Consider the following 22,004-nt stretch of genomic DNA (forward strand, 5'->3'; position numbering starts at 1 on the left):
TGGAACTGGAGTTACAGGCAGTTATGAGCTGCCAGGCAGGTGCTGGAAATTGAACCTGGATCCTCTGGAAAAGCAGCCACTGCTTTTAACTACTGAGCCATCTTTCTAGCCCTATAGTGCATTTTGTTTAAAGATAGTTTTTTGTGGATTGACATTGAGCAAAGATCATTGACTGATTATTCCACAAACCAAGAGACTATGAGTGTCTTACTTTGCTTTTTATTGCTGTGATAACACACCATGACCAAAAGTGACTTGGGGATGAAAGGGATTACTTCATCTTACAGCATACAGTCCATCATGAAGAGAAGTCTGGGCAAGAACTCAAGGCAGAAACCTGGAGGCAGGAACTGAAGCAGAAGCCATGGAGGAGTGTTATTGACTTGTTCAGCATGCTTTTCTGTACAACCAAGATCTCTCACCCAGAGTGGTTCCACCCACAATGATATGGGCCCTCCCAAATCATTCATTAATCAAGAAAACATCCCACAGACTTGCCTACAAGCCAAGTCCTTGATTGAAATTTCCTCTTTTAGATTTGTGTCCAGTTGACAAAGCCAATCGGCATAGTAAGAATCCAGGAGAATAAACAAAACTCTGAAAAACACAATGACCGGTCACAGATCTTTGGGCTGGCCTCTCAGAGGTGGGGTTTTGATCCAGTGGTGTCAAAGGTAGGAAGATGCAAGTCTCACTGCAGCTCCTATTTTTTTAAACAAATATTTTAGCTGGAGATATTGATATATGCCTTTGATCCCAGCACTAGGGAGGCATTGCAGGTAGATCTTTGGTGGGGTTGAGGCCTGGTCTACATAATTCCAGGACAGCCAGGGATACTTAGTGCAACCTGCCTTGGAAAAACAAAAACAATGCTTTAATTTGTTGCATGTAGTTTTAGCTACTATCTTGCTCTAGGAAGTGGTTCGCTACCAGCCCCCACCAAGCTTCCCTTTTGCTCTATCTGCTCTTGCTCCAGGAAGTGGGTGAATGCTACCAGCTCCCTCCTGGCTTCCCTTGAATCCTCAGACAAAAGACACACACCACACACACACACACACACACACACACACAGAGTTTGTTCCTTTACAGTTTGACTTCTTGGCACAATTGCTGGGTACTGATATTTCCCACCTAGAAAAGCATGTCCTTAACAATTTATTGTTTCCATCTCTCCACCTGCCCTAAACGTCATTGGCTAGTCTCTAGCCCCTGTCAAACATCCCTGGCCACCCACCTGTAGTGGTAGCCACAGGCCCCTGCTTTCACCCCCACCCCAGAGACCTCACATGGTTGCTGTGTTCTTCTCCCTCCAAAGCATGGCAGAATATCCCCCACTCTCCTTCTTTGCAGCTCCTTTTCCTCCTGGGACCAGGAAGTCCTGCCTGTACCTTCCTCCCAGCAATTGGCCCCTGGCTTTCTTTACTGACAAATCAAGAACCAATTGGGGAAGAGGACCTTAGCATCAGACCTACAGCCTTCATTAATTAATATATTTTTATTGTGCATGGTATCAGGTTTCATAAGGACATTTCCATGCAAGTATATAACATGCTTTGAGTATACACTCCCCAATAACTCCCCCCAATCTTCTTCTGCCCCCTTTTCCTCCTCATTATCCTCCACAGTTTTGTCTCTTCTTTCATGTCAATATACACACATGATTTTATAAATTGTAATTGTAGGTATCTGATATACAGAATATCTAAATGTGACTCTCACAAAGGTCATGACCCACAGGTTGAGAACTACTGTTTTAGAGGGACCTCCATACTGCTTTTCATTCTGTCTAGACTAGTGTATAGCCCTGTTTTAGTCACACCCTTGCCAATACTTACTGCTATTTGATTTTGTTTTGTTCTGAGACAGAGTCTCTCTACAGAGCCCTGGCTGTCTTAGAACTCACTAGGTAGATAGGCTGTCCTCGAACTCAAAAAGAACTTTGCCACAATTGGCTGCTATTTGTTTGTTAATGACGGACATTCTGACTGGAGTGAGATGGAATGTCAGTGTAGTTTTATTTACATTGCTCTGATAATTTAGTGATGTTGACTTTTCTCCCAAGTGTTCATTGGCCGTATGTATTTCATGTTTGGAGAATTTTCTCCTCATTTTATTAGCCTAATTATTGACTGCATGATTTCTCATCATATTGTTTAGCTATTTAAAGCACACCATTTGCATCTATCTGGGTGAACAATGAGCCCTCCCTTTTATGACCAAAGTGATAGGAGTGACTCTCTCCTACTAGGCTGTGGGCAGATCAAGAATGGGAATATTGTCTTTGCTTCTCTCCAGGGTCCACTGGATGGCTTGTCCCAGACTCAATCCCTCATTAAATCTCCCAGTCATTTATTTATTCTAATCTGGATCCTCTCAACGCATGTTTATTGAACAAGTGGGTGGATAATCTTGTTTTAGAGGCTGTGAAAATCATGGGAAAATGTCAAGCTGTCTAATGAGAAATTCCCTATGTACCTTACAACAAAATACACATGTTTTTCATTGTGCACGGTGCTGGGTTCCATAAAGGACATGTCCATGAGTACATAATGTGTCTTGAGCATATGCTCCCCATAAGTCCCCTCCTCCTCTGTTTTCCCTCTTCCACCGTCTGTTGGTCCTCTTTGTGAGAAGATCCATGGTTACTGCCCATCTGAAACCAGCAGTTTGCACAGTTCATTGGATCAAGTCTCAGGTCCTTCCTGTGGTCTCTGAGGCTTTCTGCTTATTCTATTTATTGCTAATCCTTTGACCTTCCCCACCTGAATTATTCCCTTCCTGTCCAAGTTCCAGTCACGTTGGTTTGTAAATAACTCACCATTTATTCTTCTTGTAACAGAACGTTTGCATATGGTATTCCTACAATTTAAATAACCCCATTCCCTATTTTTCACTGAGTTAATTTCTATGCATTTTTAAATTTATTTTTAACACACGTGTATGTGTTTAGAGAGAGATGAAGTGTGTGTGTGTGTGTGTGTGTGCGCGCGTGTGCATGCACACGTGCACGTGCGTCACACAAGAATGCAGGTGCTTGAGGAAGCCAGAAGAGGGTATTGTATCCCCTAAAGCTGAAGTTACAGGCAGTTGTGAGACATCCCATATATGATCTGGGAATTGAACTCAAGTGTTTTGGAAGATCATCAGGTATGGGCCGTCTCTCTAGCTCCTGCATATCTTTTAGATCTAAGATTACATATCTTTCTTATTTTAACGTTTCCAGGTTTTAATTTTACATGTGTGTTTCATTTGCCTCTGTCTATGCATGCAGTTTCCACAGAGGCCCAAAGAAGGTGTCAGATCCCCCAGGAAGTGGAATTTCATATGATTGTGAGCCACCATGTGGGTGCGTGGGATTGGAGGGAAGGCCTCTCTGGAAGAGCAGTCAGTGCTCTTAACTGCAGAGCCATTTCTCCAGTCTGACAGGTCTGTTTCTTAGGCCAGGTAGTGGTACATGTATTTCTCTTGAAAAACAAAAACAAAGTGTTCCTTGATTTCCTAACCCAGCTAGGTTAGAGAAACCATTGCTGATCTTCAGGGAACACACCACTATTGTCATCTCATCTTTATTTTTATGATTAAGTGATGGGTTCAGTATCTGTTATAGTGAGGTTATGTAATAAAGCACCCATAGAGCGCAAAGGGATAATTCAACAGTAAGTATTTGCTGCTGACCTATCTGGGATCAGTTGTAGGCTATCAGGGTAACTATTATTCTTAGCTATCATGGGTGTGGATTCATTCATATACCTAAGGATAAACTGGTTGGTGGTTAATCTAATAGGGAGAGAGGGGCAACAGATTCACAAGTCTTATAGGCTACATCATCCAGATTCTCATAGTAGTGACAGATGTATAAGGAAAAAACATAAAAAACCCCTAGAGGGTATAAACCATACTTATGAGTTATACCCTCATACTTGTGTACTGAAGTCTGAGTTCTAGGCAAAAGGCTTACAAGGCCATCTTTGCATATGAGACAGAAAGCTCACTTGAAGGCAATGATGGCATACCTCTTTGTAGTTGTTGTTATACATTTAGTGCCTAGTATGATGCTTGACCTATAGTGAATAATAACTATTTCTTGGACAAATACCGATAGAATATAAAATAGCATTAATTTGATACTTCTGTCTCGATCATCTAAAGAAATGGTCAATTTAAAAAGTTTCCTTATTAGGAAGGAAGCTCAAAATTATTTTTCATTTCTTATTTGTTTGTTTGTTTGTTTCCTAACATCTGTAATTCCCCAAATTACTACAAGTAAACCTGTTTGTGAATTAGGGTGAGATTTTACTTCCATATAATACAGCTCTGCTACTATATTGATGCTTTTTGTGTCATGAAAAAAGTGTCTTAAAAGAAAGAAGGACAATTTTGGATTCATGGATTTTGTCTGACATGATGCAGCAGCTCAGATCATGGTAGTAGGAGCATGCGTTAGAGGCTTTTCACATTGAAGTAGACCAGGAAGCAGAGGGAAGCAGGAGTCAGGGGCTGGCAGCAGTCTTCAGTGGCCTAACCTAGAGACTTTTAGCTAGCCTGTACCTCCTGAGACATCCACAGTCTCCTCAAACAGAACCACCAGCTGGGGAAGAAGAGATGTGTACTTGAATACCCTACTGCCACCAATGCTGGCAACATGGAAAATAATATCAAATGAGCTGTCTGAGTAAGGGCACAAATTTTTGTATTTTGGCAGTGAGGGAAAAAAACCAAAATATTAAAATAAAATAAATAAGAACTAAAGTTATCAAATATTTGGACAAAGTTTATTATGATTTAGTTATTTTTAAAATGTATTGATTTATTTTCTATGAATACACTGTAGCTGTCTTCAGACAAATCCAGAAGTGGGCATTAGATCCCATTACAGATAGTTGTGAGCCACCATGTGGTTGCTGGGAATTGAACTCAGGACCTCTGGAAGAGCAGTCAGTGCTTTTAAGCGCTGAGTCATCTCTCCAGCCCCCTATAATTGAGTTATTAAGTACACTTTCCCATGCTCATTTGTTGAAGCTTTAGTCCCTATATTGTAGGTCCAATAATGCACAAATGGGTCATTTGTGAGGGCTCTAGATTGATCCACTAACTGGCAGCATGACTGGAAAGTTACAAGTGTGTGTGTGTGTGTGTGTCCTGGCTGGAGAAAACTGGTTACTGGGGACATGCCTTTGAAGAGAGTATCTGGCCCTGAGACTCTCCCTTTACCTCTCTTGGCTTCTTGGATGAAATGCTATGAGCAGTCCCTGCCATGCTTTCTGTTGCCATGGTATTCTGCCTAACCATAGCCCAGATATACAGAGCCACTGTGCTTGAACTAAACCATGGAAACCCTGAGCTAAAATAAATCTTTCCTCCTTTAAATTGTTTCTCTGGTATCTGTCACAGTGATGGAAAATCTAACATGCAAAAAGTCTCTGCAAACTTTCCCTTGAGCCAAAGGTGCTATCATTAGATACACTGCTGTCACAGAATGCCACAGATTGGGGAGATTTATAAGGAACAGAAATTTACTTCTTAGAGTTCTTGAGACTTGGAAGTGCAAGATCAAGTTGCCAGTAGGATTGGTGCCTAGAGAAGACCACCATGTTACCACATCCTCTAAAGTAGAGAAACACTGTATCCACACAATGGAAATGCAGAGTAGCAAAAAGAATTTCCCTTTAACTCCAGGCTTTCTAATATAGGCAGCAATCTAATTTATGAGTTCAGAGCTCCACTAAAGCCATACTTCTTAATGCTGTTGCACAGGGGGTTGAGTTTCAACATGAGCTTTGGAGAGGACTTCATCATGGTAGCCTTCCACGTAGGAGGGCTACGAGGAGTCTGGTGGTGTCTTTAAAAAGCTCCATTCCTCATAAATGAAGAAATCAAAATAAGCAGTTTAGAACATGGCAGTTAAGTCATGGACCATGAAAGCCTAAAGGTCAATAAGAATATGAAACAAGCAGACTGGCAGAAAGGAACAAAGGAAGGAAATGAGGGGGGAGTAAAGGAACAGAGAGAGAAAGAAAGGGAGGAGAGAAAAGGTATTCCCTAGAACAGGACAGTTGTATGTTCAGAGAGCTATAAAGAAGCTGAAAGACCCTGAGTCAAATACCATTATGAAGTTCTATGAAAATATAATAACTTAATTAGAATATGTACTCAGTATTTTCTGTAAAACAAAAAGGCATATGGTGCTCAAATGGGAGAGAAATAGAAGTGAACAGCTTGAGCATTCTGAAGAGAGATGGAACTGGAGACTCGAGGGTGGAGAGGAGTGGCCTGTTGTGACTGGTCAGCCCTGCTACCCAAGGCCATGGTGAGGTCTCAGCCAGAGCTGCCTCTGAGGGACATGTATGAGTCCACTTTGTGGCTATGCAGTGGCAGGAGTCAGTGTTGGTCTCTGTGCTCATAATACCATGAGAGAACATGGACATGTCCCTAGCTGGGGCAGCCACTGGGGCCCACTTGGATGTCCAGAGGCTATGCAGAACTGGCTTCCACCCCTCACTGGATACAGCTGGTGCTCTGGAGAGCTGGCCTCACCTCTCACTGCTGGCAGCACTTGGGTGGGTGGGACTCAGACCTTGACTAGGGAGCACAGTGAAGATGGCTCTGGAGTCATGGGTGCTGGTGAACCATCCCTGAGGGCATGAGAGTAGGAGAGCAGATGCTGACTCCCGCTGATTGTGGCATTGGGTGGCTTAGCCAGAGCAGTACTGGAGAGCTCCCTGTGGTGGTGTAGATAAGGGACAGCTGGAAGGTTGACCAGCTCTACTACCACACAGGCCTGTAACCATGGCTCTGAGATGCTCCACCCCAAAATCTATATCATCTGCAAATGGTTGGGACTCATGAAAGGGCCAGTCCTGCTGATCTAACGCTGCAGGATCTCCATGACACAGGGAGACAACAGGATAACTGGGAGTAGTCCTGGTGAGAATCTAATTATTGATGGCATCACAGAAGCCAGAGATCTCAAACCAGACAAATAACTCACTGCAATGAACATTGAGATGTATGGACTCAGGAACATACCTTGGGACACACTGTGACATAATACAACTTCCATGATGAGGTATTTTTTTCTATGCTTTGGTGGTGGGGGGGGTGTTGGTGTTGGTTTTGGTGGTGGCGGTATGTGTATGTGTTATTTGGGGGGGAGGTTGCAAGGTAAAAGTGCAGATATGAGGGGCCAGGGAGGTGAGCAGGACTGTCGTGCATGATGTGAAGCTCACAAAGAATCAATAAAAAGACAAAAAAAAAAAAAAAAAAAAAAAAAAAAAAAAAAAAAAAAAAAAAGACAAGAGAAGCAAATGGCTAACACTCCAATCAGGGAGGAAAAGTGTGGGGAGAATGTAGGGATAAGCTTGACAGCTATAAGAATAATAAGAAGCATGGGGCTGGGAAAAAGTAGTGAGAGATAAACCTGATTGGAGAATGCAGAACACAAATGACTATTTTCCCTGAAGACTAGAAACAAGGCTAGCACGTCCGTTCTGTTCACTTCAACATTATATTGGCATTGCTAACCAGAGTAAGTAGGTAAGAAAAAGAAATAGAAAACATCCATTTAAAGAAGTAAAACTATACTTTTCTTTGCAGAAGATATTATCTTGCATGTAGACAACTAAGAAATAGAAAAAGGTTAGAAAGATTTCAGGATATAACAATCTATATACCAGAAATTAGTTCTTTTTATATGTTGGCAATGAATTATCTGAAAATTAAATAAATCAAGCCTATTTACATTAGATCAATTTTTAAAAAGAGAAAAAGCCAGGTGGTGGTGGCACATCCCTTTAATTCCAACCCTTAAGTAACAGGCAGACAGATCTCTGAGTTTGAGGCCAGTTGGTCTACAGAGTGAGATCACGACAGCAAGGGCTACACAGAAAAATCCTGTCTCAAAAAAAAAAAAAAAATAAACCAAGAGGGGGGTGGGTAAGAAGAAGAAGGAAGAGAAGGAGAAGGAGGAAGAATAAAATATATAGTAATAAATTCAATGAGAAATGTGTAAAACAGCTTAAAAACAGTTTTATGAAATCAAAGACCCAAGTAAATGAAAAGACAGCCACCATATGTAGGCTTAATATTAAGAGGTAAATGTCTCTAAATTCTGGCCTCTTTACATACCAGCAGCTTGATTCCAATATCCGTGTTGAAACACAAGAGGCTTAGAACAGCCAAAATGACCCTGAAACAGAACAAAGTCAGACAATACTTTCTGTTTTTAAAACAGAAAACAACAACAAAAATACCCCAACTTAATTAGGATCATGAAATACTGGCACAAAGATAGGCATAGAAACATATGGGACAGATTTACAACTCTATAAATAAACATACTTATGGTCAATTGGTTTTGACAAGGGTGCCAAAAACAATTTAGTGTGAGGAAAGAGTAATCTTTTCAATAAATAATGCCAGAATAACTGGATATTAAAAAAAATAATAAAGTGTGGAGAGCTGAGAATATATCTCAATGACAGAGAATAGGCTACCATGCATAAGGCCTTAGGTTTGAGCCCCAGAAATGCAAACACACACACACACACACACACACACACACACACACACACACACACAGACCCTAAAACTGTGATTCAACATGGAATCACTATCCTTATAATAAAAGCAAAACTAAAAGGTTATTAGGAGAAAAATAAGCTATATTAGGCAATAGTTTATTGACTGTTACAGCAAAAGCATAGTGTCTTTCTTTTCCCTATGACAAAATGTCTGACAAAAACAAGTGTGGAGAAAGGACTTGGGCTTACAGTTTCAGAGATCCCAGTCCATAATCATGGGCTCTGCTGGTTCTGGGCCCATGGGAAGGCAGAAGATCATGGCAGCAGAAACCTGTGCAGGAAGAGGAGACTGATCACTTAATGATGGACAGGAAGCAGAGAGAAAGCTAAAGAGATAGAAAGGTAGGAGCAAGTTAATGTAAAATATGTATTTCAAAGGCATGGACCTAGGGATTTATTGCTTCCAAACTAGTCGACCTTCTGTAGTTCTTCACCCTCCAAAGTCTATTCAGATTCTTCACTCATCAGTGGATTAAACATTTATTAGGTCATAACCCTCATGATCTAATTCTCTCTAGAAACACCCTCACTGACGAACATAAAGGCTGTGCTGGGATTTAATAATCTTCTAGATGTCTCTCAAACCAATCAAGTTGATGAGCAGGATTAACTGTCATAGTAAGAACATTTAGGTAAACTGGGCTTCATCCGCGTTATATATTTTATACTTCAATGATCTCCATGAAGAGAAGAGAAAGAAAATCTGTGGAAGAGGAAAGAAATGAAAGGTCCAATCTCTAGGACATAACAAACAAACAAACAAACAAACAAAGATAAAAGGGCAACCCAATTTAAAATATTTTGGGATAGAGATGTAGCTCACTGAGGCCCTCGGTTCTGAAGAGAAGATATAGGTGGTCAATAAGCATATGTTGTTCAATATTATCAGACTTTAGAGTAAAGCAAAGAAAAAGTATTTGGCTATAATTTAAAAAGAAGTACTGACAAGGATGTCAAAGAAATTAAAACACAAACATCGCTAGTGGGAATTTTAAAAAGGGAAGCCATCTTGGAAAATAGTTTCTTTCTTAAAATGTGAGACAAAAAGTTGCCCTGTTGCCATGTAATTCTCCTTCCAAATACACATCCCCTTTCAAGGGAATTGGAAACATACATCCCCAGAAAAACTTGCTAACATGTATTTCTAGACTAATTATGAGATTAGCCAGCAAGCAGGAGTTACTCAAACGTGCAGAAGCTGGTAAATGGATAAAATAAAAAATAAAAAAAAAATAAAAAAAATAAAAAAAAAACCATGATATGCACAGAATACGAGTCATGAATATACACTCCAGCCTGAGTGAGCCTCTAAAACACACTAAGTGGAAGCAGACAGATATAGAGGCACACATTTTGTCTTTCCATGAAATGTTCCAAATAGGCAAATTCATAGCAACAGGTTGTATACACTCATTCTGTTCCTCCGACCTTGTAACACAGTCCAGGAATGGAGTTACATGAGAACAATTCTGAGTGCTTGCGAGAATACTCCGAGAACACAAGAACCTTGTGCTCTCAGTTTCTTCAAAACAGGGAATTGTTCTTGGAATGTGTTTTTATGCTTCTCTCAGGTGTAGCAGATAGGACTGAGTTTACTTCATATTACTCATTATTGCTTGCTGTTGTTATTCAACTAAATGTTTAAACTATCCTCTATATGCCTCTCTGGAAAGACCTTTTTGCTCTGTACAGCTCTGTCCTTGTCATTGTACATGGCCTGAACTCATGAGAACTTTTACTCAGGTGACCTTTCTTAACCCTCGGACTATAAACTATCTGAAGCTCTGAATAACATTGGCTATTACATGAGACTTTAGTCTGCCTAATTTACTGGCTCCATTCTCCCAGGCCCCACAGTCTCTGGAGCCATGACACCTCCTTTCCATACCCCATCCCTCCCTTCTACTTTCTTCTCCAGTGTTGGAGATAAAACTCAGTGCTGCCACTTCTAAACAAGTACTGTGCTTTCGAGTTACCTTTAAACTTTTGAATTACATGTATTAAATATTTTTGATGCATGGATTATATTTCAACAAAACATTAAAATATAACTTACAGCATAACATGATACAAAGCTATACACTTTGGAGAAAGATACCTGTGTTGGAGTACATGAGATGATTTTCAACTTGAATCATATCATTCAGTTAGTTATTAAAACAACACTCGGGAGATGCAGAGGGAGAAGGAAGAACTTGAATGGCTGGAAGAGAAGGGGAAGAATTGGAAATTACTACAATTGTTAAACTCTGGGTTCTCAAATGCATCGACCTCCCTTCTATCCTGTTGTCCAAAGGTAGGGGAGAAAAGACTGCAAATAGGACAAGAAGATATGGACCTGTTTAGAAGTCGTTCTTTGGGGCAATTCCATTCTTCATTGGTCAGGATAGCAGCGGTCCAGTTTAGTAGTGTCAGGATACCAAACAGGAATCAGCAGCTGTGGCACAATCCATCAGAAACCGCCAGTCCTCCGCCTCTGAAATGGCATGAGTCAGTAGGAGTGACCAGGACCAGCTGGAATGCCTTTAGAAGTTCTTTGCCGTGCCTCTCTCAACAAAGTGAAGATCAACAAAGACTGAAGACCAACAAAATGTCGAAAGGCTAGCTAGGCAAGCACTCTGCCACTGTCTGTTGAGTTCTATTCATACTTTCTCCAAACATCACATGTCCTTTCACTGGTCTTGCCTAAGCAAAGCATCATGTGAATCTGCATCACATGACAAGGTGAAAAACTTCCACTTCACTCCATTTAAAGAAACTGTAAACTGTAATTAAAGTTAGCCCTTTAAAAGATTGTATTACATTTTTTAAATTTTATTTGCGTGTACATGGCAAGGGGGCAGGCACATACCATGAAACACTTGTGGAAGTCAGAGGACAACTTGACCAAGTCAATTCTGCCTTCCAACCATGTGGACCAGTGGGTGGAACTTGGGCCATCAGCCACGATGGCAGTTACCTTTCCCAGATAAGCCTTCATGCCAGCCTTGAAGCTGGATTTTGGTGGAAAGGAACAAATTCAGTTTAGACATGATTTTATGGTGATGATATTCAATAAAACTGTTCAATAGTCACATAAAAAGATATCGGCTTAAAATATAACTGAACAAGAAAAACAAAACACAAGGGCACAGGGAAGGGTAATGGCAGAAGATTCCAATTTGAGAGTATTTGCTTAGAAGGGCAAGTTTGATCTCTTGACAGCTGTGCAAACCAATTAAGAAAGCCTGGGAGAAGGCAAGAGCCTATTCCTCATGGCTCAGTGTGTCCCAGTAGGAAGCCCTCACCACTGAAGTCTATTTCTGAACATTGTGTGGTCTCAGAGACAGGAAAAGTGTTGTTCTTTTGCTCCAGACCCTCCTTCCTCATCTCAGTTTGGTACAATGCCAAGTTAACTTTCCTCTTTTGTCATTAGTTATGCAAGGCTACAGATTACTTCTTTGTCTTTCTCCCTTTAGGATGCTAGCTATCAGAAACCAGTACACTGAACCTGCTCAGTGAGTTCTCGTATCTGATCTCCATCCCCAGCTCCCATCTGTGCTCCTTTTTAGCTATTGCTATAATGCATTCTAGCTAAAGAAGCAATGGGACGATTCTGTTTTAGCCTACAGGGCTCCAGAAATAACAGTGGCAGGCATTTGGGATTCATTTAATTTCAGAATATTCTAGAAATTTTACTAGATCTATCTTTCCATATCTACCTAATACATATTTTTCTTTTCCACTGACATAGGCAGGAGCTCCTAGGATAACTTAAAGCTCTCCTTTTCAACAATCTTCCTGGGGGTAGATTTTAGATTTCCAAATCTATAATCTCCACTGATCAATCCCCCCCCCCCCTTGGAGAAGAATCTGATGTATTCAAGGAGTACAACGAAGTAAAGGAAAAAGGAAAGGAAAGGTTCTCAGGACATTTAGAACGACAGGGATACCTATTTGGTCTCTAAAACATCTCACTGGGGTTAATTTTGAAAACATCCCACAATGAAGTAGCAAAAGTCAAGTTGGAATTTCCCTCTGATAATGGCAGGGATGTTGTTGGAAAATGACTCTAGGTGGTTGGAATGTGTGGGTCGGGTGTTAGGCAGCCCATAAAAGCCATCAGGGAGCACACTCGTGCTTGCTTTTCTCAGGTTTGTTTGCAGTTGGAAAAAAAAAAGTTAAGATTTTTGTTTGTTCTCTGTATAAGATGTAATCTGGAAATAGTTTTCAGATACTTGTTTTCTTAGATTATTGTAGAGCATTCCAGCTATGTCTCAGCAGTAAGCCACTGAGCCTAAAGCAGGGTCGCCCACAGGAGCCTGGCCACAATGGGCAGGGTTCACTACTACCTGGGCTTGGGACAGTATACGTCTCAAAGTTATCTTCAAGGGCCTTTTTATATTTTCTATCTTTGATCCATCTGTGACACTTAAATGATTTCTCTTCTGGAGGCCACCTGTGATCTCTAGGAGCAAACATTTCATTGTCAACTCTGCTAGCCTCTCGCTGGCATCCTACACAAGTGTCCTCCCCTCTAGAAGGAGCCTCTCCACATCCGTGCTGTCACTCAGCAGCTCATCTTGTTCTCTCTGAGTTTTCTTCCTTGATCTTGTTGGATCCTTTATTATTAATTAATTAATTTATTTATTCATGTACATTCCAAATGTTGCTCCCTCTTCCAGTCCTCCCTTGCAAAATTTTTCCCTCCTTCCCCAGCTGTTAAACACAAGGACATCTTGTTCTAACTAGCCTGAAAATACGGCAGCATCTCTGTGGTGAGTCTTGGGACTGAGCTCTGCAGTCCTTATTCTCTCCCTGGGTGACTTCATATATCCTCATGACTTTCAGCATCAACTCTAAACCTTATGTTGGAGATGGCCAAATCATCACCATGCCCCCAACTCTCCCTGACCCGAAGACTCAGATGTCCAACTGTTGTTGTCATCTCCTTCTGTGCTTGCTGAATAGGAAGTTCAATTTTACTTATTTACTTAACTCTTGGTCGTTATCGGGGTTGAACCCACAGTCTCACACATACTGGGCAAACGTGCTACCACTAAGACATCTTCCCAGCCCCGGTATCAAATTTAATACATCTAAAGCAGAATCCTTGGCTCCTTAAAATCTGGTCCTTCTTTCAGTCCCCAAACCGGTAGTCATCCATGACTTTCTCCCTCTGTCTTATGACCTATATCCAAGCATTCATGAAAACCTAGCCAATTTTACCTACAAACTACATCTCAAATCCACCCATTTCTTACCATCCTGATTGACTTCCCCCAAGTCACAAGCATCCCTGATCTGAAACAGCCTTTCCTAGTTGCTTGTTCTGCAGTATAAGCACTAGAACACATTCTTGGCACAGAAGGCAGAGACACACCCACATAAACTTGTTTATTAGGAAGATTTTCAAAGATGTATAACAGGACAGAGAGTACTTACCTGTCACTCAGCTTTAATGTTTATTGGTTGAACTATCTTAGTTTGTTTCATCAATAATTCATCCATTCCCTGCCTTCTGTATTTGACAAAAACGCCAGACCTCTTATTATTTCTGCCTTAAGTATTTCAATATATATCTTTAAAAGGACACCTTATAATGTGACCACTTGATGATTAATATACCTGAAATTAATAATCTTTCTATTATTTCATGAATAGGTATGTTTCGCTTGTGTGTTTGTCTGTGTAATAATGTTCTGCGCCTTCTGCCTGATGTGTCCAGAAGAGGGCATTGGATCCTCTGGAATGGAATTAGAGATGTTTGTGAGCTGCCTTTGTGGGTGCTAGAAATTGAATATGAGTCTTCTGGGAAAATCAACCAGCACCCTTGACCACTGAGCCATCCCCTCCAGCCCAAATAATTTCTTAAAAATTTTGAATATATTAAAAGTATGTTTCCGAATGTAAATATAATTTTAATTTGTACTATTTTTGAGCTATCTTCTTGTGGCCTTAGACATTTGATTATCCTACCTCAGCCTCTCACATGATCAGATTACAGTTGTGTGCCGTGGGTGCCACGTGTGCCACCACAACTGACTTAAATGTCATACTTTTTATTGCTCATCATTTTCACAGTTTAAGTGACGATCCCAATAAAGTGCATATGCTACAACTGGCTGATATGCTTCTGCATGTCTAGGAAGTTCTATAGAGTTCTACCTCTGTTGATCTCTCACTTGCTTACCTGTTTTCTTTTTTGGAATTTATTTGTTGAGGGAGGTCAGGTTGGCTTGGGTCCTGGAGAATTATAGTCTATTATATATATATATATATATATATATATATATATATATATATAATATATATAGAATTGCCTATTGCATTTCTGTGTATACCACAGTTTTTTTTTTTCACATTAAAGCTGCTAATACTGCCTGATGGGTGGCAATATTTTCTTCCACTACCATGTGCCTGTCTTCTTGTAATGTTAGTAATATTATGCTCAATGCCAGAATCTATGAAATTAGTTTATTAAAATGGGAATAGTATATTAATTCTCCTGCATGTATTATTAGCACAGAGGAATTTTCTTTGGCATGCTTTTCATGTTATCTAGTGGTGCACTTGTAAAGGAATGACCCTTGGTGGTAAGAATGAGTATGGTCCTTATAGGTTCTTATGTTTGATTACATTTCCCCATTTGGTGGAACTGTTTGGAAAGGATTAGGGGGTGTGGCCTTGCAAGTGTGTCACTGAGGTCAGGCTTTGTGGTTTCAAAACTCATGCCGTTCCTGGTGTTCTCTTTCTGCTTCCCACTTGTGGACCAAGATGTCTGCTCTCAGGTGTTCCATCGTACCAGGCCCGTACTTCACCATCATGGGCTCCACCCCTCTGACACTGTGAGCCCAATTAAACACTTTTGTCCATAAGTTGCCTTGGTCATGGTGTCTTATCACAGTCATGGGAAAGAAATTAATACAGCAACTACTTTTGAAAATGTAAATTGTGGGCTGGAGAGATGGCTCAGTGGTTAAGAGCACTGATTGCTCTTCCAGAGGTCCTGAGTTCAATTTCCAGCAACCACATGGTGGCTCACAACCATCTGTAATGGGATCTGATGCCCTCTTCTGGTGTGTCTGAAGACAGCTACAGGGTACTCATATAAATAAAATAAATAAATCTTTAAAAAATGTAAATTGTACAAATGAAAATATATGAATTATGTCTTGTCTCCGCCCCGCTGAGCATGCTCTATACTGACTGTTACCAACTTCTTCCATTGATACTTTCTATTATGTTCTACCACTCTGTCCACCTTTAACGTATAGTTCGAACTTACTAACATAGAGGGTCACAATGTTTCTTAGCCTGGTCTTGAACTCAGTTTTACTGCAGAAGCACAAGCTGGAGTTATCACAGAGGAAGGAGCCTCCCTTGAGGAAATGCCTCCATGAGCTCCAACTGTAAGGCATTTTCTCAATTAGTGATCAAAGGTGGGGGGGGGACCCATTGTGGGTGGTGCCATCCCTGGGCTGGTGGTCCTGGTTTCTATAAGAAAGCAAGCTGAGCAAGCCAGGGGAGGCAATCCAGGAAGTAGTCCCCCTCCATGACCTCTGCATCGGTTCCTACCTCCAAGTTCCTGTCCTGACTTCCTTTGGTGATGAACAGCAATGTGGAAGTGTAAGCTGAATAAACCCTTTCCTCCCCAACTTTTTTCTTGGTCATGATGTTTTGTGCAGGAATAGAAACCCTGAGTAAGATAGTAGCATCAAAGCAACACTTGTTTAATTCATTTTTTTTTTTTTACATTTTCTTTTATATTACATGAATACAGGTTGGGCATTTGTAATCTGAATATCTGAAATCCCATGCAATCTGAAACCTTTGATCATAGACACAATGTTTAAAAAAATGGATTCTGGGCTGGGAGTGGCTCAGATGGTTGAGTACTTGCTTAGGAGGAGTGAGGTTCTGAGTTTGGTCTCTAGCACCAAATTAATACAGGCATGGTGCTGCATACTTATAATCTTAGCACCTGGGAGGCAGAAGGAGAAAAAAAATTACAAATCTGAGGCCTGTCAGTTTATCATAAGACTTTTTTTCAAAATGACAAAACAAAATAAAAACCGAGCAAAACAAAACAAACAAACAAAACCAAAAAACAAAACAAGAAAACCAGATCCTGGAGCATTTCATGTCTTAGACTTTCATCTTAAGGAGACTCAAACTGTCATCTGTAAACTAGTCCAAACTCAGAAAACTCTGAAATCTGACACACTTCCAGTCCCATACATTTGGGTTAAAGAACAGTCAGCTTGGCTATACACCACCACTTCCAGTTTCAGACATGGTGAGTTCAAGACATGTTTTATGTAAGTTAACTATCATGTCTTCCCAACCTGTTCCCACGTGGAAGGTTCTGCAGCCTGGCAGTACCCCAGAAAGAGCTACAAAGTCTTCATCCCAGCCCAGCCTCTGTTAGGAAATGAATGAATTAAACAGGAAGGGGATGGGTAAGAAGTCATATGCAAATATGGCCCCTTTGTGCCATCTTAAGACAAAAAATAAACATCCTATTTGAGTTTTTAAAAATAGACGTTGGATTGAACAATACAATGGCTTTTTCATAGAAGGCTTCAGGAAATGACAAGGTCTGCCTAGAGGTGGAGATATTTTCTTCCCATTGTGTGAGGAGATACTGGTGAGGTCCCTTCAGCAGTCACGCAGCCCTCCTGTTTTAAAGAACCTCAGATCCAGAGGGACCTTATCACACCAGCCCTCCCTCACCCTTTATTTTATTGCAACAGGGTCTCATTAAGTTGGATAGGCTGGCCTTGAACTCACTGTGCAGCAGAAGCAGGCCTTGAACATGTGATCCTCTTGCGTTCGGGCTATGATTACAAGCCAGGGTCATCACCCACCATGCTTGGAAGACTTTTATTTAAAAAAGACTTCAGGGGCCCCTCTTTCCCAGAGCATTCACCGTGTACACTGAGAGTTTCATCCTAAGGGAAGCCTGATTGGACATAACAATCCTTTTGAGCTTTTCTAATTCATACTCCGACCTCCAGAAAGAAACAGCCCAGCTCTGTCAAGATAGCAATGATATTTGGTTTTGACTGGTTCTTACTATTTAACCCAGGCTAGCCTCGAACCCCTATCCCCGGCCTCTCCCAAGCGCTGGAATTTACTGCTAAGCTGGGTCGAGGTGTGTGATTTTTAAAGAAGGCAGGGAGGTTGGAGGGAGGTTGGAGAGAATGTCTTAAATCTTTCAAGGGCTGGGCATGTTTTATCTTAGCTATGGACGTGTTGAGAATGCACTCTGCCCTAGCCACGTAAAGTGGGAGTCTGACTTAGACTAATCAGGGAAAATGACCGCCCCACACTCTTGTAAAATCTTAATGTACCGTGAGAACTCAGCGCTGGCCGACGGAAGATGTTCAGGTTTGCCTTGACCTTATTGAATCATGAAAAGCGGCTCCTAACAGGGAAGGTTTTTTCAATTTCCTGCACAATTACTCAGGTGGCTTTTCCTGTTTCTTCTCTCTCTTCTGGACCTGGATCCTGTAATTACTATAGCAGAGACCTGGAAGGATGCCTGCTCTCCCGGCAAGGTCTCCTCTGCTCCCTCCCCCCACCCTTTTCTCCTCCTGGCCCCGCCTCCGCCGCGCAGCCCTTAGCCAGCAGCTAGACAGCTGTGTTCAATCAGAAACCACTTACAACTCCAGACGCTTCAAAGGGGGAAACTTCGGCTTGAAGTGCTGCTCGGCTCCGGCTCTCTCCAGCTCTTTCCTCCCGGGAACCCGAGGCACAGATCGTCCTCGCACCGGTGCCCAGGCTTCTCCCGGAGGGTGCCCGAGCTCTGCTGGGCGCCGGCGCGAACTGCCCGCCTGCCGGGTAATGGGGATCTGCGTGGTACCGTAGGTGGGGCGAGGCGGCGCGGAGGGTGGCATCGCCCCGGGACTCCGCGGTGGGCGCGCGGGCGGGTCCCGGCGCCGGCTCGGCCGCTGCAGCTGCTGCGAGCGCAACCCGCTGCCCAGCCTTCCGCAGCTATGGCTCGCTGGTGAGATTCCAGGCGGACTTTCCGTGCTGAGCTTCCCCATCCTTTCTGGCCTCGCTGCTGTCCTGGGTGAAAATGGCTGTCTAGACTGAAATGTGCCGGCGGGGAGCAAGCCCAGGCTATCCAGCCTAAGCCCGGCTCCTATGCTCCGAGGTCTGGGGACGAGCCCGGCTCTGAAAAGTGCAGGCATGAATTCTGGAGTTGCGGTGAAATATGGAAACGACTCCTCAGCCGAGCTGAGTGAGGTAAGGAACTGCTGAGGTCCGGAGCTCGGGTTTCGGTGCCTTGGCTCCCCGCATCAATCCCAGTCTTTCCCCACCCCACCTCTCAAGAGTATGGAAGCGTCGCAACTGAAGATTGATGGATTTTCCTGATCTTGTTTTAACTTGTGCTACTCAGGATCTGACCTGAACTGGCTTGATATTTCACTGAGAAGCTTAGAAAAGAAACAGCGCTCTCCCCAGCCACCTAGGCTTTTTATTCCCTAGAGTCCGGACCCTAGTCCCTTCACTACCTCCTCCTCTATTCATAGGCTACATTCCTTGTAGCAGTCAGAACGCTATGTTTAAAGCCTCAGCAACTAATTTGGTGGGGCTGGGACGGTGGTGGTGCTGGAGACCCGGAAAGGACTGATTACTAAACCTCTCACTTGCCTCCCACGTGTGCCGCGTTTGCAAGGGTTCAGGCAAGGTGGTTCCTTCCTGGGTAGAGATGAATGACCTGCTGGATGGAGGGGGGTGGGGAGGAAGCACATCAAAGCTGCTTGGAACTTTATTTCCTGCCAGGGCCTGGACTCCTGTGTCTTTGAGGCCACATTTGCAATTCCTGGGCTCACTCTGAAGTGTTAAGAGACCCGCTTTGAGATTAAATAAAGCTGCATCAAACAGTATGCAAATATGTGAGCAGCAAGGTGCCCAAAGCCGAGTTTTTTTGGGGGAAATAGTTTTAGGGATGTCTGCCCCCGCCCCCATCATGCAATATAATTTTCGTGATGTCCACCTCCCTGTGGTATATGAAAAGTGCCGGGAAACCTATAAAACTGCATGTTCCAAGGAATATGAGGTCTTTGTGCTTGCTTTGGGCCCTTTGGGGTCCCTTTTACCGTCTTGCCTGGGTATGGTGGCCCAGGTCTCAAAGGTCACCTGTGCAGCTCAAAGTGCGACTGAAGAGAGAAAGGGGGATCAGAGGAGAGAAACGAAAATGAGCGGGAAGCAGGCATTGGTGATGTCAGAAACATCAGGAAAAATGAAAGGATGCCACTCTTGCAGAGGGACTGTTGAGGAAAAGCCAGGGATGGGTGCAGTAAACCCTAGTGTGCTGTGGCAGTAACCGAAAGGGAAGGAATAACCCTGTTTGGGGCCCCATGCTATGTCTCTGTGCTCTTCCTGCCTGAGTTTGGAGTAGCATTTTGAGGTGTTAGCTATAGGAAACAGAGACTTGTCCTAACCCCCATGTTTACACCCCTGTGATGTGGAAGGCAGCAGAAATGCTGAGTGAGAATGTAATTTTCAGATGGAAGTGAGAGAGGAGGCATGAGGAACTGGGTGAGTTTTGCTAGGTTTCTATTTAGGGCATGGTCTCAGATCTGAACTAGAATCCAGAGTCATGCTTCATAACTAACCCATCCAAGAAGCATTTAGTTGAGATTCTAGAACCATTTAATAATCGAAAACCACTAATGGTTAGCTCCTGGAGAGGATTTTTGACAACCTCTTTTGTTCAGTCTCACTATCAGTTTTAACTCTGTCACCTAGAGGTGCTATGTTGAAGGGGCTAGAAAGAGTGTAACAGCACAGAGATATCATTTTACTTGAATAGCAGAAGCACTGCCAATCTCACAGAGTTTGGAACACTGGGGCTGGGAGAAAGCTGCGTGTTCTTGGCCTAACTGTATTAATTAATCCTTGTAAAGCTTGTGAGCAAATGAAAGGGTTGATGGTGCTCTGTGGTCTTGCATTGGCTGGAATGAAACGTACTTAAGATTACATGGCATGTTCTTGTCCCTAAGGAAACCATCTCGTTTTCTGCCAACGGTGCTCTCCTCATCAGAGTTTCTGCTCTTGTCCTCTGGGTGTGTCCATTCAGATTTCTACCCTCTTTAGAACCAGTTCCGATTCCCATGACCTAGTTCTTCTGTCCCCATCTAGACACACACACACACACACACACACACACACACACACACACACACTACTGCTTATGTTATCCTGAAGGTTAGATAGTTGCCATACCCAATAGATGAGATTGATTATCTTCACTTCTGTACTTATTTAGAAACTTGGTAGTGCAAGAAGAGATGTGTACCCCAATCCTGTGAACCCTGAACGGCACTTCAATTTATCTAGATAATGGCTCTGACAATTATTCTTTCTATAACATCCATAAGTGCACTTATTTATTTGTATTTCTCACACTGTTTTTTTTTTTTTTTTTGTATAGAGTTTCTTCTCTTCCCTGTTTTGTTGTTGGTGTTTTGTTTGTTTGTTTGTTTGTTTAACACTGGTTTTCCTTTGATGCATTGCCAGGCAACCCTCTCCAACTTGGTAGTTGATGACTCCTCCTCCTCATGGAAGCATGGTTAATAAAACACTCAGGGTCCCTTTTATATACTGTATTACCCAGGAGCGTGGAGGCAGTCTGGAGGTCACCGGAGGGGTCAGATGCTGGGTCACATGCCTGTTGTTCACCAGGCATTTGTGAAATGGGAAGGTCTCTGAAAGGACCCACCACTGTCCTAGTGTAACCAACAAGAGATCTCCTTACTGGTGTTCACTTGTGTGCTGAACCCTTCTTCAGGAGTCTTCTGGCTATAGCCTCGAGAGGCGCTCTTTGATAATAATGTTGATACTGAACTAGAGGGAGTGACTTTTGTTAGTTTCTAGATGAAATGAAACATGCTAGCACCCTAGTGGGAGCAGCAAGTTCTTCTGTGGCGACCAATGGAGGCATTGTTCTCTTTGTATGGCCCTGGAAAGAACTGTGGTGGTGTGGCTACCAGGCCTATGAGGTTGGGAGACCTAGGGCTGAATGTTTACTATTGGTTGCTTCGCAAGTGTGAGGAATAAGACGGAAAGAAACAGGAAATTTCTCAGATGTGTCCCTGTTTAAATTGACTGATTTGTAATTCTTTAGTTTGAATCATAGCATTTCTAGATCCTGTGAATTGATTACAGAGAGTAAGTTGCCGCTATGAACATGCAATCAAGTTTGAACAGACAAAATCGGTAGTAACAAGAATACATAGAGAAATATTTGAGACACACGAATTGCCAATTTTTCTTCTTAGCTGTTCTCCATCCCTGTCAAAGACTGCAGAAATGTTTTTATTTTCTTTAATGTGAGGTTAAAGAAGGATTTCAACATCAACCAAATTAAAAATGTCCCCAAATTAAATGATGCACTATCAGTGTTACCTCTCCCCCAAATCAGGAAGCAGA

General features: G+C 42.3%; 2 protein-coding genes across 9 annotated transcripts in view; one reads left to right on the forward strand and one right to left on the reverse strand.

Annotated features, from left to right (window-relative positions):
* The window catches only part of Mcc (MCC regulator of Wnt signaling pathway), a 357,943-nt gene that overhangs the window by 111,207 nt on the left and 224,732 nt on the right, over positions 1-22,004 (forward strand). The window contains exon 1 of one of the 3 annotated variants that reach the window (XM_034518675.2): positions 18,216-18,812. The exons of the other annotated variants lie outside the window; for them this stretch is intronic. Coding sequence (XP_034374566.1) covers positions 18,711-18,812 — 102 coding nt within the window. The 5' untranslated portion in view covers positions 18,216-18,710. Of the gene's footprint in view, positions 1-18,215; positions 18,813-22,004 lie in introns of those variants that run through there. 3 annotated transcript variants of the gene reach the window in all.
* LOC143434316 (uncharacterized) lies at positions 206-18,610 on the reverse strand. Of its 6 annotated transcripts, none has more exons than XM_076912709.1 (7): positions 18,228-18,610; positions 10,918-11,055; positions 10,678-10,782; positions 8,769-8,850; positions 8,125-8,185; positions 499-597; positions 206-350 (listed from the first exon to the last, which is right to left on the reverse strand). In XM_076912709.1, the coding sequence occupies exons 1-2, from the start codon at positions 18,608-18,610 to the stop codon at positions 11,010-11,012; spliced, it is 429 nt and encodes a 142-aa protein (XP_076768824.1). In that variant the 3' UTR covers positions 206-350; positions 499-597; positions 8,125-8,185; positions 8,769-8,850; positions 10,678-10,782; positions 10,918-11,009. The 6 variants fall into 6 exon arrangements, with proteins under 6 accessions (XP_076768824.1, XP_076768823.1, XP_076768821.1 ...); XM_076912708.1 differs by having other exon boundaries at positions 499-851; XM_076912706.1 differs by having other exon boundaries at positions 206-597.

This window comes from Arvicanthis niloticus, chromosome 14, assembly GCF_011762505.2.
Source record: "Arvicanthis niloticus isolate mArvNil1 chromosome 14, mArvNil1.pat.X, whole genome shotgun sequence".
NCBI classification, from domain to species: Eukaryota; Metazoa; Chordata; class Mammalia; order Rodentia; family Muridae; genus Arvicanthis; species Arvicanthis niloticus.

Bases quoted from the DNA above. Each gene is read 5' to 3' on its own strand.
- LOC143434316 (XM_076912709.1), bottom strand. From the start codon at position 18,610: ATGGGGAAGCTCAGCACGGAAAGTCCGCCTGGAATCTCACCAGCGAGC. The intron at 11,056-18,227 runs GTAAGTGGTTTC...ATGCCATTTCAG, and splicing joins CCTTTGAAGCGTCTGGAGTT to AGGCGGAGGACTGGCGGTTT.